This window comes from Platichthys flesus, chromosome 7 (assembly GCF_949316205.1).
Source record: "Platichthys flesus chromosome 7, fPlaFle2.1, whole genome shotgun sequence".
NCBI classification, from domain to species: Eukaryota; Metazoa; Chordata; class Actinopteri; order Pleuronectiformes; family Pleuronectidae; genus Platichthys; species Platichthys flesus.
Window position 1 is genome coordinate 302833 of NC_084951.1, and position 22566 is coordinate 325398.

General features: G+C 41.5%; 1 protein-coding gene across 3 annotated transcripts in view; it reads right to left on the bottom strand.

The window, feature by feature from the left end:
- Window positions 1–298: 298 nt before the first annotated feature.
- vps13d (vacuolar protein sorting 13 homolog D) overlaps window positions 299–22566 on the bottom strand; it is a 123329-nt gene continuing 101061 nt past the window's right edge. For 2 of the 3 annotated variants that reach the window (XM_062392890.1, XM_062392888.1), the window contains exons 65-70: window positions 16657–16824; window positions 16275–16407; window positions 14246–14441; window positions 10718–10849; window positions 10400–10640; window positions 299–1115 (exon numbers count right to left, since the gene is read on the bottom strand). In XM_062392890.1, coding sequence (XP_062248874.1) covers window positions 984–1115; window positions 10400–10640; window positions 10718–10849; window positions 14246–14441; window positions 16275–16407; window positions 16657–16824 — 1002 coding nt within the window. In that variant the 3' untranslated portion in view covers window positions 299–983. Of the gene's footprint in view, window positions 1116–5078; window positions 5539–10399; window positions 10641–10717; window positions 10850–14245; window positions 14442–16274; window positions 16408–16656; window positions 16825–22566 lie in introns of those variants that run through there. The other variant, XM_062392889.1, reaches the window with a different exon arrangement.

Here is a 22566-nt window from a genome sequence, read left to right on the forward strand (position 1 = left end):
TTGTGGTGATTTGGCAGTATAAAAATCTTATTTAGTTGAATCACAGCAATAATCAGATACAAATTTATCTTGTTGTCAGTGTTAGATTTTTGTGCTTCAAAACATTACATGAAACTAAAATTATAAAATGTTAACTGCTTTCTGCTCAGGATAAAAGGAAATACATAACCAGATACAACACACTAATGATGATGCTGAATAAGTAACAGCACAATGACCAAATACTATGCATCTGCTATGGCTATATTTTAAAATACAAATAATACAAAAAAAATAACAGGTCTCACACGGTGCGTGCTGCAGTTACGGGACTTTATTAAAGCAGTATCCATGTGAACATTATGTTACAGAATAACAGATTGACTGAACTCTATTCCCCCTATTAAAATACAATTCAATCTTAGCTCAAGAAAACCTCTGATACCAAACTGAAACCCCAAAACCTGACATATAACAAGTTGTAACAACTTAGAGTTAAGCCTGGCTAAAGGGAGTGTGGATTGAGTCATTAGAACAGTGGGCTCATCAAAAAAAACAGCTGCTAAATAAAAGCAGAGAAACTCAGATGTAGAGGTATGTGATTGTAAAAGGCAGACAGTGACAGACAGGCAAATGGTGTCCCTAAAAGTCACCCCTGCACTCTAATACACAAACTAGAGTTGTAAAGGCAGTTTATTATATTGAAATTTCTGACTATTCACAAACATATAGAGCTTGTAGGGTGTGTACACCTGTTGTTGTTTATACATACTTCATATACATACAAAACATTGCCTTGCATGTGTTTTTTCTGTCATGAACATGCATGCGCTTTGTCAAACATCATGTGACTACACCAAGTGGAATGGTGATTGACTGTTCCCTTTACTGCAGTTTGTCAATTTAAAAAAAAACAAAAGCCTACAAAAAATAAACAAAATACATTCTCAGGATTTAAGAAAAGTAAATAATTCTTCAGACACCCTCTTAGAAAAGTCATGTGATCAGGACTCCAGCAGTAAGTAGTCCTCATTCTCACTGGCCGGAAGCTTTAGCTGCTGCTCGTAGTAAAGACTCTTGGCATAGTTGATTTCTTGAGAGATTTTGATGGCGAGATTCTCACTCTTTACATGGACCTAGGAAAAGGATTTGTTACATGATGTTAAATGATACACCAATCGGAATAAATAGACAGATTGAGGAGTGTTAAGATTCTGAAAGAACCCAGTTCTACAACTGCATCACAATATAGAACCAAGAAACCAACAAAACAAACAAGAACACACCTAGAAAAGGCACACATTACCAATTTGCTTAAATTTGTTGGACCCATTGATTTTTTTTTTTTTTCAAGTGCTCAGTTTGCAAAGTTGTTACTTACAGGAAGTGAGAGAGAGAGAGAACTATAAAACACTATGTTTAAGGTCATTTTGGAGTTGTATTTCTAAAACTGCTCCCTTTTTCTTATTCACTCTATAGCTCAGTTTTGTTTCCATCCTCTCTGCAGCAAGGTGGTATTCCAATAGCAAAGCCTAACTTTGGTCTTACTAAACAGAAGATCTAATTGTGCATTAATACTGTAACAGAGGTTTTCCTAGTTTTGAGATTTAAGAAGCTGTGTTTAACCAATCAGTAATCGCCTGCTCTGTAGCCTTTTCTTCTGAAAAAGGTTGAGGTATGAAGCCTGAACAAAAAACGGCCTACCACTCTTCCCTTTCAGCCACAGCAGAGCACAGGAAGCTGCTCAATTAAAGTTAGCGGCTCAATAAGAGGAGGCAGCTCAATTTTAGATTAGATTCAACTTTATTGTCATTGCACAGTACAAGTACTTATACAACGAAATGCAGTTTATTTTTAACTCCAGTCTATCAATTAATCCTAAACCTAAACTCAGCTACAAATCATTTGAATGTCTGGTTCTTAGTCTTCCACGCCAATCCAGGAACCACCAACAGCCAATCATATTTGCCATAGTTTACCGTGCTCCCAGGGCTTATACTGAATTTTTAAAGGAATTCCCTGAGTTTTTATCAAACTTAGTCCTAAAGACCGATAAAATTAATATTGTTGGTGACTTTAATATTCATGTTGATAATAATAAAGATTGCCTTAGCGTAGCATTTAGTTCAATACTAGACTCTATTGGTTTCAGTCAGTGTGTGCACAAACCTACTCATTGTGGTAACCACACACTTGACCTTGTATTATCGTACGGTGTCGCAATTGAAAATTTAACAGTACTTCCGCGCAATCCAGTTCTATCAGACCATAATTTAATAACCTTTGATTTTTCAATAACTGAATATATGCCACTAATAAAAAATTCATTTTCTAGATGTCTACCTGATAGTGCTGTAGCTAAATTTAAGGAAATAATCCCAATTATATTTAAACCCGTATTAGCAGTAGATATAAACAGCAAATTCTTTAAAACCCTGAGCTCCATTGAGATAAACCACCTCGTCGATAGCTCTACAGACTCATTACAATTAACATTAGACTCAAAAGCGCCTCTAAAAAAGAAAAATGTCAAACATAGTAAATTAGCTCCGTGGTATAATTCCCAGACAAATGAGTTAAAACAATTATCAAGAAAACTAGAAAGGAAGTGGCGCTCCAGCAACAATGTTGAAAATCTAATAGACTGGAAGAATAGTGTTAAAGATTATAACAAGGCTCTCCACAAAGCAAGAGCCGCCTACTATTCAAAACTAATAGAAGAGAATAAAAATAACCCCAGGTTTCTCTTCAGCAATGTAGCCAGGCTGACAAAGAGTCACACCTCCACCGAACCCAGTATTCCTCGATCCCTAAATAGCAATATCTTTGACCTTTTTAATGATAAAATTCAAACTATTAGAAATAAAGTCAACCATCTCCTGCCCTTAATTGGCACTAATACCCTCCCAAACACAGATCTCAGAAACGGCTGAGAATCCTACCCTTTACTTAGACAGCTTCTCTCTGATCACCCGTGATCAGTTTACAAAATTAATCTCAGGTTCTAAACCAACAACCTGTATCTTAGATCCCATTCCTACCAAATTACTTAAAGAAATTCTGCCCCTAATTGATAGTTTGTTACTTAACATTATCAATCTGTCATTATCATCAGGTTATGTACCACAGTCTTTTAAAATAGCTGTCATCAAACCCCTACTCAAAAAACCCACCCTAGACCCAGAGGTTTTAGCCAATTACAGGCCAATATCTAACCTCCCCTTCATTTCTAAAATCTTAGAAAAAGTTGTTGCCAATCAGCTGTGTGAGTTTCTCCAGGAAAATAATATATATGAAGACTTTCAATCGGGGTTTAGAGCCAATCACAGTACAGAGACAGCCTTGGCAAAAGTCACTAATGACCTTTTAATAGCCTCAGATCAGGGACTTGTGTCTGTCCTCGTTCTGTTAGATCTCAGTGCAGCATTCGACACAATTGACCATCAAATTTTATTACAAAGACTCAAACAGTTAATTAACATTAATGGAACCGCCCTTAACTGGTTTAAATCGTATTTTTCTGATCGCTCCCAATTTGTGCAAATTAATGATGAGTCATCTGTGCGCACCAAAGTTAACCATGGTGTTCCACAGGGCTCTGTGCTCGGCCCAATTTTATTCTCATTATATATGCTTCCACTAGGAAACATTATCAGGACACACTCGGTAAATTTCCACTGCTATGCGGATGACACCCAGTTATATTTGTCAATAAAACCTGAACAAAGTAATCAATTAACTAAACTTCGAACATGTCTCAAGGACATAAAAACCTGGATGACCCGCAATTTTCTCTTATTAAACTCAGACAAAACAGAGGTTATAAAACTTGGCCCCAAACACCTTAGAGATGCATTATCTAATGATATAGCTGCGCTAGACGACATTGCCCTTGCTTCCAATGAAACAGTCAGGAACTTGGGAGTGATCTTCGATCCTGATTTATCCTTTAATAGTCACTTAAAACTAATTTCTAGGACCGCTTTTTTCCACTTGCGTAATATTTCAAAAATTAGACATGTCCTTTCACAAAAAGATGCAGATAAACTAGTCCACGCCTTTGTTACATCTAGACTGGACTATTGTAATTCATTATTATCAGGCTCCAGCAGTAAGTCGTTAAAGACTCTACAGCTTGTCCAAAATGCCGCAGCACGTGTCCTGATGAGAACAAAAAGAAGAGAGCACATTTCTCCAATATTAACATCGCTACACTGGCTTCCAGTTAAATCTAGAATAGAATTTAAAATTCTCCTCCTCACCTTCAAGGCCCTTAATAATATAGCGCCTTTTTACCTTAAAGAGCTGTTAGTACCTTAGAAACCCGCTAGAGCACTCTAGCCTACTTGTCATCCCTAAATTCTCTAAAAGTAGAGTAGGAGCCAGAGCTTTTAGCCATCAAGCCCCTCGGCTGTGGAATAATCTACCACTTTCAGTTCGGGAGGCAGTCACCTTCTTTTCATTTAAAAGTAGGCTCAAAACCTTCCTTTTTGATAAAGCTTATAGTTAGAGCTAATTAGTGCGCCAGAACGTTACTTGTTCTATTTTATGACACATGACACACGGAGCTTCTCTTTCCAGCTTCTCCTTCCTCTTCTCCATCCCTATCCCCCTTCCCCGGAATCCCTTTGCTTTATCACCCGCAGATCCAGGACCTCTGTGGCCGCACCATGGATTGCGGTTAGTGGATCGCGCACCGGGGGTCGCGGTGTTGGATCCAGTGTGGCGGATTCTGAGTCATGTGGGCTGATCGTGGTGCTGGTGGCGGACCCTGTGTCGCGTTGGCATTTGGCACGGGCGGTGGACCAGGACCGCGGTGGTGGCTTGTGATGGGTCCTGGTGGGCGGCGGTGGACGGTGACTGAGGACTGGAGTGGTGTCTGGTCTGGATGGCGGATCGTGGTCTAGATGGTTGCTGAGCATTGACTGTGCTTGCAGCGGGACTGCTTGGCATGTCATGTTGGGGTTGTCCTTCGGGATGTCTACCCTCATCAAATGCTGCTAGAGACTTTGATTATTGATGATGTTCTCCTGCACGTGGCATCTATTGCACTTCTGTCCGTCCTGGGAGAGGGATCCCTCACATGTGGCTCTCTCTGAGGTTTCTACATATTTTTACCCTGTTATAAGGGTTTTTAGTAGGTTTTCCTTACTCTTGCTGAGGGTTAAGGACAGAGGATGTCACACCCTGTTAAAGCCCTATGAGATGAATTGTAATTTGTGAATATGGGCTATACAAATCAAATTTGATTGATTGAGTTTAGCGTCTAACCAGAAGTGCAAAAAAATGAGTTAAAGTGCAGAGTATTGTGCGTATTTAAAATGGAATGTAAATAAATAAGATATTGTAGTATATTCCCTTAGCTAATAGATATCCATGGCACAGATACAAACAATAAATGGTATGTTAATATCCAGTTAATGATTTTCTCTATCATAGGTATAGATCATAATGACATGTTAATATCTTAAGGCGCCTTGAATCTTAAGTTCAAACCTTTAAGTATTATCTCCAGATGTGTTCAGTGTGTTCTCCTTGTCTGAACTATCCTTGAACTGCCTATGGAATAATGAGAGGAGAGATGGTTTTCAGCGGGTCCTTAAATCTTAAGGTATGACACATTTCCAAATTTAGGCAGAAGGCCCGGTTGTGGGACGTCATTGTATCTCTAGGTTGGTGGTAAACAACTCCCCAATAAAACACCTTACCTTGCAGAGGCAAGGCGGATTTTCACTATTCAGCTTGTGTGTTATCTCAGAGTTTTCTAGAAACTCATCCTGACCTATAATACTCTTGTGTAATAAACATTATACTTGTAAGTACTGGAACCGCATCTCCTCTCTTCGAACACCAACTTCAACAAGACACTACTGCTGGAAAGATACGATAATATGTAGTAGCAAATATATATGGAATAGTACAGTTTTAACAGGTATTGTGTGATATAAGAACTATGAGCAGTAATAAAGGAAATAGTACAGTAGATTAAGATTATATTAGAGTAAGATGCATTTATTAGTCCCAAACACATGCACAGACATGCAAAGGCACACTCATGCAGGTAGGGAAATGCAATATCTCCTTTTGACCCATCTGGTGCAGGACACACAGAGCAGTGAGCGACCATGTACGGCGTCAGGGAGCAGATGTTGGGGGAATAAGGTGCCTTGCTCAGGGGCACTAGACAGGGTAGGGAGACTCTTGGATTTTTTTGGACAGGTCAATCCAGGTTCCTCTTTTGTTGTCTCTCCGTGGAGTCGAACCAGAGACGAACCAGAGACCTTCTCTGCCCATAGTCCAAGTTTCTGCCACTAGACCAGTATTAACAGGTATTGTATAATACAAGAACTATGAACAGTAAGTAATATATCTGAAGTAGTACAGCAGGTATTGTATGATATAATAACTTTAAGCAAGATAAATATATAAAAATATATAAATATGAATATACTATAGGCAGGATAATATAGTAGTTAAAAAAAGTAAAAGTTTAGTGCAAGTGTTCAAATGTTCAGTGATTGGAGGAGGGTGTGTGGCCGGGGGGGCTGCTGCTATCACTGCGTTTAAAGGAACAATAGGAACGTTGTTGATATTTTTGGCACTCCGTAAGGGCGTATCTCAAAATGCTTAAACACCCCTATTTTACGATAAGATATAAAACATATTTAAATAGTTAACGATGATTGGAAAAATATAAAAAAAGTTATGGCCAAGTTACGCTAAGCCACGCCCTTGGCAAAAGTTTAGAGTTAATAACAGCCGTGTTTTTTTACCAATCATGATCATTTATTATAGTAATGTGTCTCGCCATGCTTTATACTGAATTTGGTGTTGATAAGTTGAAAAACCAATAAGATGGGTATTACCTGTAAGACATTGCATTTTGGCAAAGACTATGACAGAGTTGGCTTGTTTCTCATACCTGGACCATGCACAGTTGATTTATTCTCCCTTGTCTGTCTGATCTTTGAAACTTCTTTCGTGCCTCGTATCAAAGTGGTGCTTAACACTAGACGTTTGGCACACAACATTTTCAAAACATAGCGTGCACAGCACGGTCCATATGTAAAGCAAAGCCACACACTTCTGACCTGAGGGCTGAAATGCCCATACCTTCGTTTTTTTAAGCTAGCGGGCATGCCATCACCAATACACCTGAACGGCTGCACTTCACGGAGATTCATGTGGTAAAATGCGAGCAGCGCCGGCTGGGAGGCTTCTTCTTCTTATTGTTTAATGGCAACTGGCATCCAGACTATGGTGCATTGCTGGCACCTGATGGCTGGGAGGTGCTAACATCAATCAAGCTAAATAACAAAGGCTGTGTGATGGCAACACTTTTGAACATTTCTTTAGTAAGAAATCGCCTATGTGCCAATGATTATGGCGCCACGTGCCAATGATGGCACACGTGCCTTAGGTTGCTGACCCCCTCCCTTATGGACGACCATACATGACATAAGTAAAAATAAATACATAAATAAATGTATAAATAAATACATAAATAAATAAATAAATGAATAAATAAAAATGTAAATAAATAAATAAATACAGAAATAAATAAATAAATATGTTAATACCAAAAGAAATGTCAAAAGAAATGTCTTAAATATATTTTAACATTTATTTTTTCCCTGATACATTTCCTTTGCATTTGCAGTGTCCTTATGCTAATGAGAAAGGCGGGCCTAACCGCAGTCTCATGCAGGATTGGTCACAGGAGTGTAATGATCCAGCCCTACTACTTCTGCCTTTCAATGCTGGTGTCCAGTAGCTGTTTGCAGCGTTGAGCCAGTTCACACTTAAAATGAACTAGTTCAAGTTCAGAGGGTTAGTTAAGGTTATATTTTATTGGGATGATTTAGCTGTCAGTAGTCCTGACTGTGAGCGTCACGTCTCCTGTTCTACTGAGCACAATGATCGAGCCGAGAGGAGGAGGAAACAGAAACTCCAGCTCGGTACAAACCACCTGCAGCCTCTGCTCTGATCATGAAGACGCTGATCTCTGAGCAGATGTGACCAGAGAAACTCTGTGTTTCCACTGTTTCCACTGTTCCACAGAGTCACTAACTGGCTGCTTCACGGTGAAGAGATCAAGTCTCAGTCACTGCCCGTGTCTCTGAGCGAGTGTGTGACGGAGCGCAGGGGCTGTGTGTGTGTGTAGCTCAGTTGACCAATCCTGCTCGAGACTGAGGTTAGGTCGGCTTTCTCATTAGCATAAGGACACTGAAATGTGGAAATAAATAAATGTGGAAATAAATAAAAGTTGCAATAAAAGTGGAAATAAATAAATAAATGTGGAAATAAGTTTAAGACATTGATTTATTTAATTCTGCATTTATTTCCATATTTATTTTTTTATTTCCACATTTATTCCAACTTTTATTTTTCGATTTCAGTGTCCTTATGCTAATGAGAAAGGCGGGCCTAACCTCAGTCTCGAGCAGGATTGGTCAACTGAGCTACACACACACAGCCCCTGCGCTCCGCCACACAATCGCTCAGAGACACGGGCAGTGACTGAGACTTGATCTCTTCACCGTGAAGCAGCCAGTTAGTGACTCTGTGGAACACTGGAAACAGTGAAAACACAGAGCTTCTTTGGTCACATCTGCTCAGAGATCAGCGGCTTCAGGATCAGAGCAGAGGCGGCAGGTGGTTTGTACCGAGCTGGAGTTTCTGTTTCCTCCTCCTCCTCTCGGCTCGCTCATTGTGCTCAGTACAACACGAGACGTGTCGCTCACAGTCAGGACTACTGACAGCTAAATCATCCCAATAAAAAATAACCTTAACTAACCCTCTGAACTTGAACTAGTTCATTTTAAGTGTGAACTGGCTCAACGCTGCAAACAGCTACTGGACACCAGCATTGAAAGGCAGAAGTAGTAGGGCTGGATCATTACACTCCTGTGACCAATCCTGCATGAGACTGCGGTTAGGCCCGCCTTTCTCATTAGCATAAGGACACTGCAAATGCAAAGGAAATGTATCAGGGAAAAAATAAATGTTAAAATATATTTAAGACATTTCTTTTGACATTTCTTTTGGTATTAACATATTTATTTATTTATTTCTGTATTTATTTATTTATTTCCATTTTTATTTATTCATTTATTTATTTATTTCTGTATTTATTTATACATTTATTTATTTATTTATTTTTACTTATGTCATGTATGGTCCTCCATACTCCCTAAAGCATTGATAACAAATTTGGTGAAACTTGGTTCAGTGGTTACTTTGATTAGTGCCTCAATAGACAAAATTCTAATTACTTTGATCCATCTGTTTCCGAAGACAGCACAGAACTTATTTCCCAAGATTGATGATAATTGGACCAAATGTTGATGAGCTATGGCCAATGTCCTTTTAAATGCCGCCCTTAGCAAAAAAAACAATCCTGCTCATTTATAATAGAAATGTGTATCTCAGTCTCACAATGCTGTCTTCCAGATTTGGTGTTGATAAGATTATATACAAAAAGTAGATGTCACAATACTGTTTTTCAAATAAATGCTAATTGGTGAAGAATGTGTCTGTGCAAACTTTTATGGTCAAAGAGGCTTAATTACAGCCCACCATGAGGCCCCTTGAGCTTATGGGTTTTGAAGCTTTTGACCGGGTGGAATGGGACTCTCTTTGAAGTGATGGAAAGATTTGGTCTTGGTTCAGGTTTCATCTCATGTGTCAAGTTGTTATTTATCTCAAGTATGTTCCGTACGAACAAATTATATAACCTCATCCCCTTTTTTAGCTACACCACAGACAAGGGTGGCCGTTATCTACCAACATCTCACCCCTTTGTTTGTTTTTTTATTAGACATTTTGCTCAGCAACCCCATCTTTCTCATCTCCCTCCAAAAATATGAATTGACACGTGGATCCCAAACAGAGAGGCCATATTTCTTATATGTGCAGCGTCATGAGAGGCGGTGGTCTAGTGGCAGAAGCTTGGACTATGCGCAGAGAAGGTCTCTGGTTCGTCTCTGGTTCGACTCCACGGATAGACAACAAAAGACTAACCTGGATTGATCTGTCCAAAAATCCAAGAGTCTCCCTACACTGTCTAGTGCCCCTGAGCAAGGCACCTTACTCCCCCAACATCTGCTCCCCGAGCGCTGTACATGGTCGCTCACTGCTCTCTGTGTCCTGCACCAGATGGGTCAAAAGCAGAGATTAAATTTCTCTACCTGCATGAGTGTGCCTTTGCATGTCTGTGCATGTGTTTGGGACTAATAAATGCATCTTAATCTTAATCATGGACTCTTGAGTAAGTCCACAACTCCTCCATCTGTGTCCGGCATGGGCTGATTCAATGCATACTCCCACAAATAATTAGTTATTCTAATCACAGATTGTCAAAACCAGTAGGACACAAGAGAGGAAACCCTAAGGTTGTAAAGAAAAAATTATGTCTCACCATGGGTTTCTGGTGGGAGGGGCCAGGAATGGCCACGCCACTACTGGTGCTCTCAGCCTTCTTAGTGAGTTGCAGATATACCTTCCCATGGTCCTTGGAGACCAGACAATGGTACAGGTCATCGTACTTGACCTCCAGAAAGATGGCTTCACGGTCCACATAGTCCCCTGGCTTCAGGAAGTATACCACTTTGGAGGATATGAGGACACAGTTGCTGTCGATGGACTCCACAGCGATGAAGCTGTGGTGGGAAAAACACAGTAAACAAACTGCAGCTCATGCAAGAACTAGTCACACTTAGAAATGAATGAGACTTACAACTCAGAGTGGATGTTGTCAGTGAGGCGGAAAAGTTGTTCCTGACCATCAGCTTGGATGGCAGAGTATCGAGGTAGCAGACCTTGGGGTCCCTTACAACAGCGAGGCTTCCTGACACGCTGCACACTGAGCCTGACCAACACAGAAAGAACACAAACACGTAAAACACAAACAGGACTTCAGTTTTAGTAATGTCCAGGGGCCTCATTTATAAAACAGGGCGTAGGATTCATACTAAAAGTGTGTGTGCGCACAAAAGCTGAACACAGCTGAACGGAATTTTAGCTTTATAAATCAGTCTACTGAAGTCGTTCGTAGGTGGATCTACCTGATACTCCGCCCTACCTGCCCACATTTTACCATACAGTAAGTTGTCAATGCAAAGCACATCATGAATATGAAATTCTCTTACTGACCAATACATTTCTACGGTGAAACATAGCATCTGGCAATGAGAAGAGGAAGAAGAGGTGTTTGTTGGTGAGGCTGAGGTGAAGAACAATTATATGAGACAGTTTTGACGTCATTCATAAAGAAAACCCGATACAATGCAGCTGTGGATGATACAGTAAGTGAGAGTGAGGACGATATAAAGAACAGAGCCTGAAATAATAAAAAATCTAAATCAAAGGTGGAGTTAAAAAAATTACCAAAAAAGGCTCTACATATAAAAGTTAATATTATAAAATCTTTATCACAGACCTTTCGGCTAATAAATCAGAGTGTTGAGTACTTTGTACTGGTATAGTTCGGTTATCTAAACGCGTCAGCATGTAATATCATGTAATGTAAAAAGTTGCAGGGAGTTACGGGGATCGACAGTGAGAACTGTCGTTGGTGACCACTGATTTAGAGCAAATGGATGATTACTTTGCACATCAGTGGATCCTGACATCCACTCTGAGATACTAATTGGAAAAGAAGTTTGAAAGTGAAAAGTTTTAGACTCACTCCTACTTGATGACAGGCAGTGTTCGAAGATATTATTAAAAACAAATAATTACTCAGCTCTGTAACTCCTTTGTTTAATGGTATCATAACATAATTTGCTGTAAGTTATTTTATATCTTTTTCAAATTGATGGTTTGATATTTCCAGAGGCACAAATAACGCTGCTGATTACAAGGTTAATGATGAAGTGGATCAATAATCTGCTTCAATTCAGCACCTCACGTCAGCATCATCATTTTCCGGTCTCGAAAATCTTCGTACGCATGGGAAAGAGTTTGCATGAAAGTGTGCACATTTTCCCGTCATCTTTGTTTTTATAAATCCCAAGGTTTGAGTGAAAAGTGGCATACACAAGTTTCAGGTTCTGTTTTGTGTGCACGCAACGGTTATAAATTACGCCCAAGATCTTTTCGTTAGGCTTTTATTTCTATGTCGACATGATGAGTTTGTGTTAATGTTTTACTCAAACTAGGGCTGGGCTTAAATTGAATAGGATGTTATAGAAACTGTCTTAGAAACTATGTTCTTTTACTACACCCCTGGGAGGTGTGGCCCAGGGGTCTAGTCGGCGTCCTCCAACAAGAAGGTTGGCGGTTCAATCCCCACTCTTCCCCATCTGCATGCCAAAGTGTCCTTGGGCAAGATACTGAACCCCTAAAATGGCCCCTCATAGATGTTGAACGCACTAATTGTAAGTCGTTTTGTATTGTAATACTAAACATATTCAGCAAATAAATGTATAATTAATACTATAATAACAGTTGCATTGGTAAAGCATGTATTTCAGTAAGCAGGCAAGTAATTCCAGCACCAGCTCCACCAATCTGTATACCGTATGCCCTTGGGCAAGATACTGAACCCTAAATTGTCCCTGATGCCTGTGCTGAGTTTATAAGTGGTAGAAAAAGTGCTGTATAAATGTGTGTGTGAATGGATAATTTCGACTTGTACTGTATAGTGCTTTGAAGGGACGATAAGATCGTCAAAGGGTTTTGTAAATAAATATATGGAGTTAAAAGTTTTCATATTGAATGTGTGAGAAAGATATTGGATATTTATCTTCAAACAAAGACTCTAGGTAAAACTGATGATCTTACTACGGCAGTATTATGAAATTAATGGTAAATCTGCCTGAATCTACTGCAGTTCTAGGAACACAATTTCCCTGATTCTGTCACAAGATTTACATCAGCATTTAAGACAATTAAATCTAGTCATTGTTTAACTTTTCATTAATAGTGTTTGGGCCGAAGTTTTAGACAAAGGGTCGTAAACGGGGCCTTCAGGACATTCCTAAGCCAGACCAAGAGTTGACTCTCCCCTCAGGGGAGATGCTGCCCGGAGCCCTTCAGGGACCCCACTAAAACCCGAGACGTCCACTGTTGTTTCCTGTTTGTTTTGTTACTGTCAGGCCGATTTAACGGAGATTTGCATCCGTTAAAAGATACATCTCACGGAGCTGGTTTGCCTGCTTCAACGTAACATCGTCTCTGGCGGTGTTTTGAAATCTCCTCAGATCACTATAACTGCATGTGTGCCTATATCTTTCTCTTTTTATTCTCCCACATCCGCCTACACACACGTTCTTGCCCTTCCCCTTTGTGTCTCACATGTGGTAAGTCGGCCATTTTAGTCCTAAGCATCGTGGTCCGTCGGCCATAGTCGATTCTACATCACTAGGCCCGTCAGCCATTTTAGCTCCAGCATTCATAAGGCAAGTCAGCCATTTTGAGTCTACATCTGGTGGGTTACACTTTTAACTTTGTGTAACCTGCTTCGTCTCTCACACACGCACACACACGCACGCACTCAGGCACGCACTCAATCACAGACTTATCAGAAGTATTGCAGGGTGATAACTGTGATGAATGTTGTTGCGGCTATCCTGGATATAGTGGAGTTTTGTTAACCAAATTATAATGTTGAATAACCTTAATGTGATTTTACCTTTTTAAATAAATTATTTTTGTAATTATAGTTTCTGGATCTTGTGATTATTTGTGCATGTTGTGTGAATACAGTGGGATTATGATGGCCTGTGCTTGAACTTAAAACCCTTCATTGTACTGTGACTGTTCTTATAGATTTATTGTTGGTCCCTGATACCAGGGTGGTGCTTCTTATTGTTTTTCATTTTTAGTTTATACTTCCTGAATTGATAATTGTCCGTTTTTCCATTGATATTTTATTATTCATTAATTGACAATTCTATTGTTTTCATTAATTATTTCATTATTCTTAATCGATAACTATAATTTTGTATTAATATTTTAATTATTTCTAAATACATATTTTTTATTATTTTAATGATGATATTTCATGATTATTAACAATTAGCCAACGTCAAATCGACTACTATTGCACAACAATAGGAATACAAATTTCAGTGTAACTTAATTTACAGAAGGCACCTCATAAACGTACAAGTTGGCTATTTCGTTTTTTTATATGTTGAATGTTTGGAAGAGCATTTTGTCTGTGTAGAAACCTGAAAACCTTTTTGACTCAGTATAATACAGAGGGCAGAGCCACTTTTTAAAGCTCACATGCTATTTCTTAGGCAAGGAATAGACTCACCTGTGGTTACTGAGACTAGCCATGTCCCGGACTGTCTGTGCTGTCTCTGATGCAAAGTCCAGAGCTCCAGCCACCGGTTTGGTCACAGTTCCGACCAGACCTTTACCAAGACCTGAGAAGAATCCACTGACTCCACCCTCCGTCTTCACCCCCTCCACTGTGGAAGTGATGATGCTCGTCATGCCCCCAATGATACCTGAGAATGTGATAATTTATTTAAAAGGACATGCAAAGATTTTGGTTAATAGAAAGACTGGGATGACTGAGTTATCCAGCTTCTCATGTTGAAAATAACAAGTCTGAGATTATACAGTGCGGGGATGCAACAATAAAAGCTGAACACTGTAAACTGAACAGCTTTGTAGCTTCAATGACACAACTGTAATTTTTACAAATGCAAATCAGGAAAGTTTCACTCAATAGTGCAGAGCCACAACTTTTTGTAAAAGTTTCTAACTCACTTTTTAGAAAATCACTTGTATAACTACATCAGGCTTAGTATAATTATATAACGAGAAATTGTAGCTTGAATAGATTTGCCTTAAATAAGTAAGTTAGTTTAATGAGTGTAATCAGTGATACCATTTTTAGGGTACATCTGATGATACATTGTTAACATTGCATGTTTGTCAAGCTCATCCATGATAATCTTTTTGAATGGAGAGACTTGCACAACTGTATAGACTTCTAAGAAGTCTTTCTGTTGACACCAAAACACTGTGCTTCACATAAAGCATAATAGCTGTGTCATCGCGTCAAGTCCCGAACATTTCTCCTCCCAAATTACTGAAAAAACTCGGACTAGTATTCGATTAAGAACATTACAATAAGTGCATTCAACTCTCATGGTACACATTAAGAGCTTCAAGAATAATTTAAATACATTAACTTAACATAAGAAAGAATAAACTGGTCCTCAGTCACGTACTCATCATATATAAATTTAAAGTACAATTTAAAAACTGCTTTGACAGCTTCTTCAAAAGTGAAAAGGTCATATGTGAGGTCTTACTCTGAAAAAAAAAAAAATCACACTCAGATGCAATAACGTCCATTCCTGAAGATACCAAATAAGTCATCAACGTCGTCACGTTAGAGGGTTCATCCAATCACAGTTTCATGAATGAAGCTTCTGTCTACCGCAAACAAGAAACTCCTGGCAGTTGTTCAGAGCAGGTCAATGAATGACTCTTTTTTCGGTGTAAAAACTTGCTGAAGTACACACCACACTGTTTCCCTGGAAGAGAGGATGGCTGCGGGCCCAGTGTGAAGGAGTCGAAGCGGAAAGGACGGGCAAACAATACCAAAATTGCAGGAAGTGCTAAGCTACTGATAGAAGCCATTGCTACCTGCTTAGTAACTCACAGCTCTGTATAGCATGTAAACAACTGTGGGATTAGAGAGAAAGTTGGTGAAATAAAAAAGAGAGCAATGAGTGCTTGAGCAGAACATGTATGTTTAAATATGCAGGAACTAAATAAACGTAAGAGTTTGTTCTTAAGTTTTTTCATAAAATTGACTTTTTGTGTTTTATAGGAAACTGTATGTCGTCTTTACACACACGTACAGCTCTTGCAGCAGCATTAAAAAGTTCAGCCTGGAGTCGAGAGAGAAGGAAGAGTGTAAGATTAGCTTCATTAGATAATTTTTACTGTTACATTTGTAGGTGTATCGTATTATTTAACTGTGCTGATTGTGTTTACAGCTGATTGAAGTGGGGCAGATGACATGGATCCAGCATGCCACAGCCAGGTGGATGGCTAGGCTGGATGGTCAGCCTTAGACTAGAAACTACAATGAAGTACCTCATAGGCTGTAAACGGCCATTAACTGCCAGAAATAAGGGAAGTGTGCAGCCGTTTACAGGGGTGAAAATCTGTTTTTTCATGCAGTCTATATGATTTGTCTGTGTTTTCAAACTCACTGCTAAGGAGGTTAAAAAGTACTAATTTACTAAAAAACTAATTACGGTTCTTTGCCCACTACATATGACTCCTGTAATCACAGTAAAATAGTTTCCACATTGTACCATGAGCCAGTCCATGGATCCCTGCTACAAGGTGCTCTCCACTGGTCGCTCCGTGGTATCTGATGTACTCTCGCTCACTTTGGTGTCGGTTGTCCATAGTCTTCCCCAACCCATCTGATAAAGTCCCTGCAAACTGACGGAAAAAAAAGGGAGGTTAAGGGAGGCTTCTTCTATCATTACAATTTTCATATGTTTTTTACCACCTCTTACAAGTATATGAATATGTGTATATTCAAGAGGTAAACACATAACAGTGACAAATGTACAATAAAACAATGACACAGCCAATTAATAAATCCAACCAAATAAGAACGCTGTAAAATATGGGGATACATTACAAAACACAAAAGAGTCTCTCACAAACTGCTTAGCAGCGATGTACCTTGGCAGCTGAGTTGGACACACCGTGGGTCACATTGCGTATAAGGCCACCGACATTGCCATACTTGATGAGCTCCGACATGCCCTCGGTCACATCATTGAGAAGGCCCATCGGATTTCCTAGGAAGTCCACGGAGCCCAGGATTTGAGCTGCCTGGCTGATCAGCTCCTTCAGACAGGAAACAACACACAATAATTATCAGATGGTCTACTGACAAAGTAAACTGCAATGCATTGTCTAGTGGTTATACCACTATGAACACATAATAATAATAACAATAAGTATGGGGAATTATAATGTGTGCAATGCATTGCAGTATACTGCAATGCATTGCACACATTCAGGGTTAGGGTTAGCCCTAACCTAATGGTATATATGGTGAAATCTCATTTCGCAACATTAGGGAAATTAATTGAAATGCTCTCTCCAGTGGCATTGTCAGCCTCCCCAGCATTAACTGTTTACCCACCACTTATGAATTAGTTTCATATTACAATGATGGTCTTCGTGGCCTTTTAAACCATCTGGCTCCTTGAAAAAAAAAAGGTCTGTATCCTTCTCCTGCTCTTCCCAATGGTTTCCACCTTCACTAAGCCAACTCAAAGCGAATGGTCGCCGCTTGGAAGTCACAAGAGCCCTGTTCTCCTTGGTAAACAACATACTGCAACCACTGTACTCTCTTGAACCTCACCTGTACTCAACCTCTTACTGTCACTCCTTAAGGTCCTTTTTATAGCGAAAGTTGACAAAATTCACCAGCCCCTCTCTCTTGTTCAGTTTCAAGTTTCAATCTTCCCTTTGATGTTGAAATTTCTGACCTCATTCAGAAATCGAAGCCATCACACTGTCAGTTAGACCCTCTTCCAACTGCCCTAGTAAAAGCCTGCCTACCCTCTCTAGCCTCCCTAATAACTGTAAGCCATACATTCCTCCATCAACTCTCGTCTGGTTCCCTCATCTTTCAAATCAGCTGCAATAACTCCTATACATAAAGGGGACACATTATGAAAATTCCACTTTTGTAGTGCTTCTATACGTTCATTTGGGTATCTGGCGTGTCTACCGTCGCAAAAACTCGAGAAAAAAAAAACTCCTGCAACTTGTTGTGGTTCCTCTATGTCTGAAACTATACCATTCGTTGAGTGCGTTGAATGGGAATACGACAAGAATTGACGTCACAGTCGGTCCCAGGAACCCCCCCCCCCCCCCCCCGTTTCCGGCTGCATTGTACCGGTGTTGGGCACTCGCTCAGAGGACAGCCTCTACTGTAATCCCCAGGCGGCGAAGCGGAGGAGGAGGGGGGGAGAGAGCTACGCCTTATAACTTTTGTGGCCCGTACAGATTTGCTCCACGCACCCCGAGCTGTGCACTGGTGACAGTCACTAGCAGCTCGTTGCCGCCTCTGTTTGTCGCTTTAAAATAAACTCATACCCGGTGTTTTAAGGGTATTTCGCCGCAAAAGTTGCAGCAGTGTTAGCCTCCAGAGCTGTAAGCCCCTCCATTGTGTGTTTGTGTGTGTTCACCATATATGCCCTGTATGAATAAATATACACATACAATTATATACACATATCTAATGCATGTATTTAAATAATGTTCATCTTTATCAGAAGGTTTAGTAGTTTGAAAATTGTAGCTTCAATGAAGAAACACAACAAACAGATACAGAAATATATGTGTAGGACAGTGACTTAAAATAATTTTAACAACCTTAATTATGCTAAGGCGATTTAAGATGTGAAACTGGATGTGTGTTCATTAACACCCCAAGGAACCATATCAACTGTGATGAAATGGGCATAATATGTCCCCTTTAAAAAACCTGGTTCAGACCCTAACAATTTAAATAACTTTCGTCTTATACTAACGTACCCTTTCTCTCCGAAGCACTGAAAAAAAAAAACACGTTTCATCTCAAGTTCATGACCATTTAGCTGACAATAATCTCTTTGACCAATTCCACTCTGGTTTCCACTCCCTCCATATTACAGAGACACAACTGGTAAAAAATCACTAATGACCTCCTCATGGCAGCTGACTACGGACCATCCTCATCCTCCTTGATCTGACTCCAGCCTTTGACACCTTCTCTCACTATATACTCCTCACTGACTAGTGTTATGAACCTGGGTGTGAATATGTGATACTGTTCTGTTCCTCCTCCTAGAGTGTGAGCAGTCGTCTTTGAGTGTGTGTGTGTGTGTGTGTGTGTGTGTGCCTGATTGATAGCAGGTTGGACCTGCTGATTGGCGTGAGCCGCCTGATGGCTGCTCCAGGATTGGCCAGAGTGAAGAGAGGAGCCTACTTGAAGCACTGACTGACTGCAGTCTTCCTCTCCACCAATTCACCCACATCCAACTGGGACCAGTGTCTGGCTGAAGTATTGTTTTGTTGCGTAATATAGAACAATCCACCGTCTGAGTTTATTGTAAATGTATGAGAGTAGAAAACTGTGTGTGGTAGCCCTGTAGGAGGGAGAAGCCATTTTCTTTTACCCTTTTTTCTCCTGTGTTTCCTGGTTTAGGAGTTAGGTAAGCTTTTGTCTTTTAGTTAAAAAATGTTGTTGTAGCAGGAAGGTAAGGAGATAGATTGTTTTTGTTTGTTGTATTGGCCTTCTCTCCCTCTGAAGTGAAAATATAAAGCTACCCCTAAACGAAAATACCTGGTGACACTGGCCTGCTTCGGAGTGGGAAGAATGGGGAGAAGCACTACATGTTATGCCTCTGTTTTCCTCTAGACCAGGGGCGTAACACTAGCCTCCATAGGCATCACCAACACACCCCTTGATTGGTTCAAATCTTACCTCTCTGGCCGCACACAGTTCATCCATCTAAAATCTTTCAAATCACAGCCATTTCCAGTCACTACTGGTGTTCCACGAGGTTCTGTCCTGGGCCCCTTCTGTTTATCATCTACTTACTTCTTCTTGACCATATCTCCCGCAAATTTAACATTAATTATCCAATCACACCCAATACCACCGCCATTGTCGTCCACACCCTGGTTACATCCTGCATTGATTACTCTAATTCCCTTCTTTTTGGTCTCCCTCATAAACCATACCTTTCTGAACTCCTGCATGTCGAAACACCCTCAGCCGCTTATCCCACGCCTCTGGAACTCCCTCCCACCAGACATTCGCAACACTAACACTCTCGATTTTTAAATCACATGTAAAAACCTGTAAGCAGATCAACTACAATATTTCCTAGTTCCTAGCTCAGGCACTGAAACAAGGCACTGAAATCTGTGTTGTGTTTTGGCTCGGTTGATAACTGCCCTATAGAAACCGTAACCTGGTTTCTGTACCCGACCCTAAATTCTTATGAACAAGGAAGTGAAAGGTCTAACACACAATGAGAAATTAGTCAATAGAAAATGCTCAGAAAAGTTTTTAATTAAGACTAGACAAGCTTTTTTTTCATTCTTCCAGTTCTAAAACAGCTTGTCTCATATGCACAGAGTCCAGCACACACAAAATAAAAAATACAGTATGTGGTAGATCTGTTTGAAGAGAACTCATGAATAACAGAGATTAATTCTGAATTAGCTCTAGAACAGGGGTCACTAACAGGCGGACCGCGGCCCAAGTCTGGACCTAGCAGCTGTCCCATACGGACCCGGACCTACAGCCAAAACAGAAGGTTATGATTTAAAACCTGACGGGGCGCTTCTATTTGTAAGCGGGGCAGCTTTTGTAGTCTTTACAGTAGCGGTTTAGCGGATGAGGAAACGCACAGACCAAATGCATGCGAGTTTAGCCATCCCACGTGATACTACTTAGCCAATCAAGTCTGTGCATTCCAGGCGGTTAACATTGCGACTCTACAGTGCAGACAGATGAGAGTTAAAGGCTACAAACGAAAAAAGACGGTAGAAAGAAAAAGAAAGATAGCGATACAGGTGGGGCTGCAACTAACAACTATTCTGATAGTCGAATGGTCATCATTTATTGAAACGATTAATTCTCACTCATCACTCATCGTCATCCGCTTTTCCGGGGTCGGGTCGCGGGGGGAGCAGCTTAAGCAGGGGGCCCCAGACTTCCCTTTCCCGGGCCACATTGACCAGCTCTGACGGGGGGATCCCGAGGCGTTCCCGGGCCAATGTTGAGATATAATCTCTCCACCTAGTCCTGGGTCTTCCCCGAGGTCTCGTCCCCACTGGACGTGCCTGGAAAACCTCCCAAGGGAGGCGCCCAGTGGGCATCCTTACCAGATGCCCGAACCACCTCAGCTGACTCCTTTCTAAGTAAAGGAGCAGCGGCTCTAATCCGAGTTCCTCACGGATGACTGAGCTTCTCACCCTATCCCTAAGGGAGACGTCAGCCACCCTTCTGAGAAAACTCATCTCGGCCACTTGTACCCGCGATCTCGTCCTTTCGGTCATCACCCAGCCCTCATGACCATAGGTGAGGATAGGAACGAAGATCGAACGGTAGATCGAGAGCTTTGCCTTGCGGCTCAGCTCTCTTTTCGTTACAACGGTGCGGTAAAGCAAACGCAATACCGCCCCGCTGCTCCGATTCTCCGGCCAATCTCACGCTCCATAGTACCCTCACTCGCGAACAAGACCCCGAGGTACTTGAACTCCTTCACTTGGGCTAAGGACTCATTTCCTACCCGGAGTAAGCAATCCATCGGTTTCCTGCTAAGAGTCATGGCCTCAGATTTAGCGGTGCTGATCCTCATCCCAGCCGCTTCACACTCTGCCGCCAGCCGAGCCAGTGAGTGCTGAAGGTCACAAGCCGATGATCCAATGAGGACCACATCATCCGCAAAAAGCAGTGACGAGATCCTCAGACCACCGAACTGCAACCCCTCCCCACCACGACTACGCCTCGATATCCTGTCCATGTATATCACAAACAGGATTGGAGACAAGGCGCAGCCCTGGCGGAGACCAGCACCCACTGAGAACGAAACTGACTGGCTGCCGAGGACCCGAACACAGCTCTCGCTTTGGGAGTACAGAGATTGGATGGCCCTGAGGAGAGACCCCCTTACCCCATACTCCCGCAGCACCTCCCACAGTTTCTTCCGGGGGACCCGGTCATACGCCTTCTCCAGATCCACAAAACACAAGTGGACCGGATGGGCATACTACCAGGCCCCCTCCAGGATCCTTGCGAGAGTGAAGAGCTGGTCCGTAGTTGCACGTCCGGGGCGAAAACCGCATTGTTCCTCTTCAATCTGAGGTTCGACGATCGGCCGAACCCTCCTTTCCAGCACCTTGGAGTAGACTTTACCAGGGAGGCTGAGAAGTGTGATACCCCGGTAATTGGTACACACTCTCTGGTCCCCCTTTTTGAACAGGGGAACCACCACCCCGGTTTGCCACTCCTTTGGCACTGTACCCGACTCCCACGCGATGTTGAATAGGCGTGTCAACCATGACAGCCCCTCAACACCCAGAGCCTTTAGCATTTCTGGCTGGATCTCATCAATCCCTGGGGCTTTGCCACTGCGGAGATGTTTGACTACCTCAGTGACCTCCACCAGGGAAATTGAAGACGAAACACCATCAACCTCGAGCTCTGCCTCCAACAAAGAGGGCGTGTTATTCGGATTCAGGAGTTCCTCAAAGTGTTCCTTCCAACGTCCGACGACCTCCTCAGTTGAGGTCAACAGAGTCCCATCCTTACTGTACACAGCTTGGATGGTTCCCCGTTTCCCCCTCCTGAGGTGCCGGATAGTCTTCCAGAAACACTTTGGTGCCGACCGAAAGTCCTTCTCCATGGCCTCTCCGAACTTCTCCCACACCCGCTGCTTAGCCTCCGACACGGCAGCAGCTGCAGCCCTTCGGGCCTGTCGGTACCCTGCAACCGAGTCCGGAGTCCTCCAGGATATCATATCCCGGAAGGCCTCCTTCTTCAATCGGACAGCTTCCCTGACCACCGGTGTCAACCAC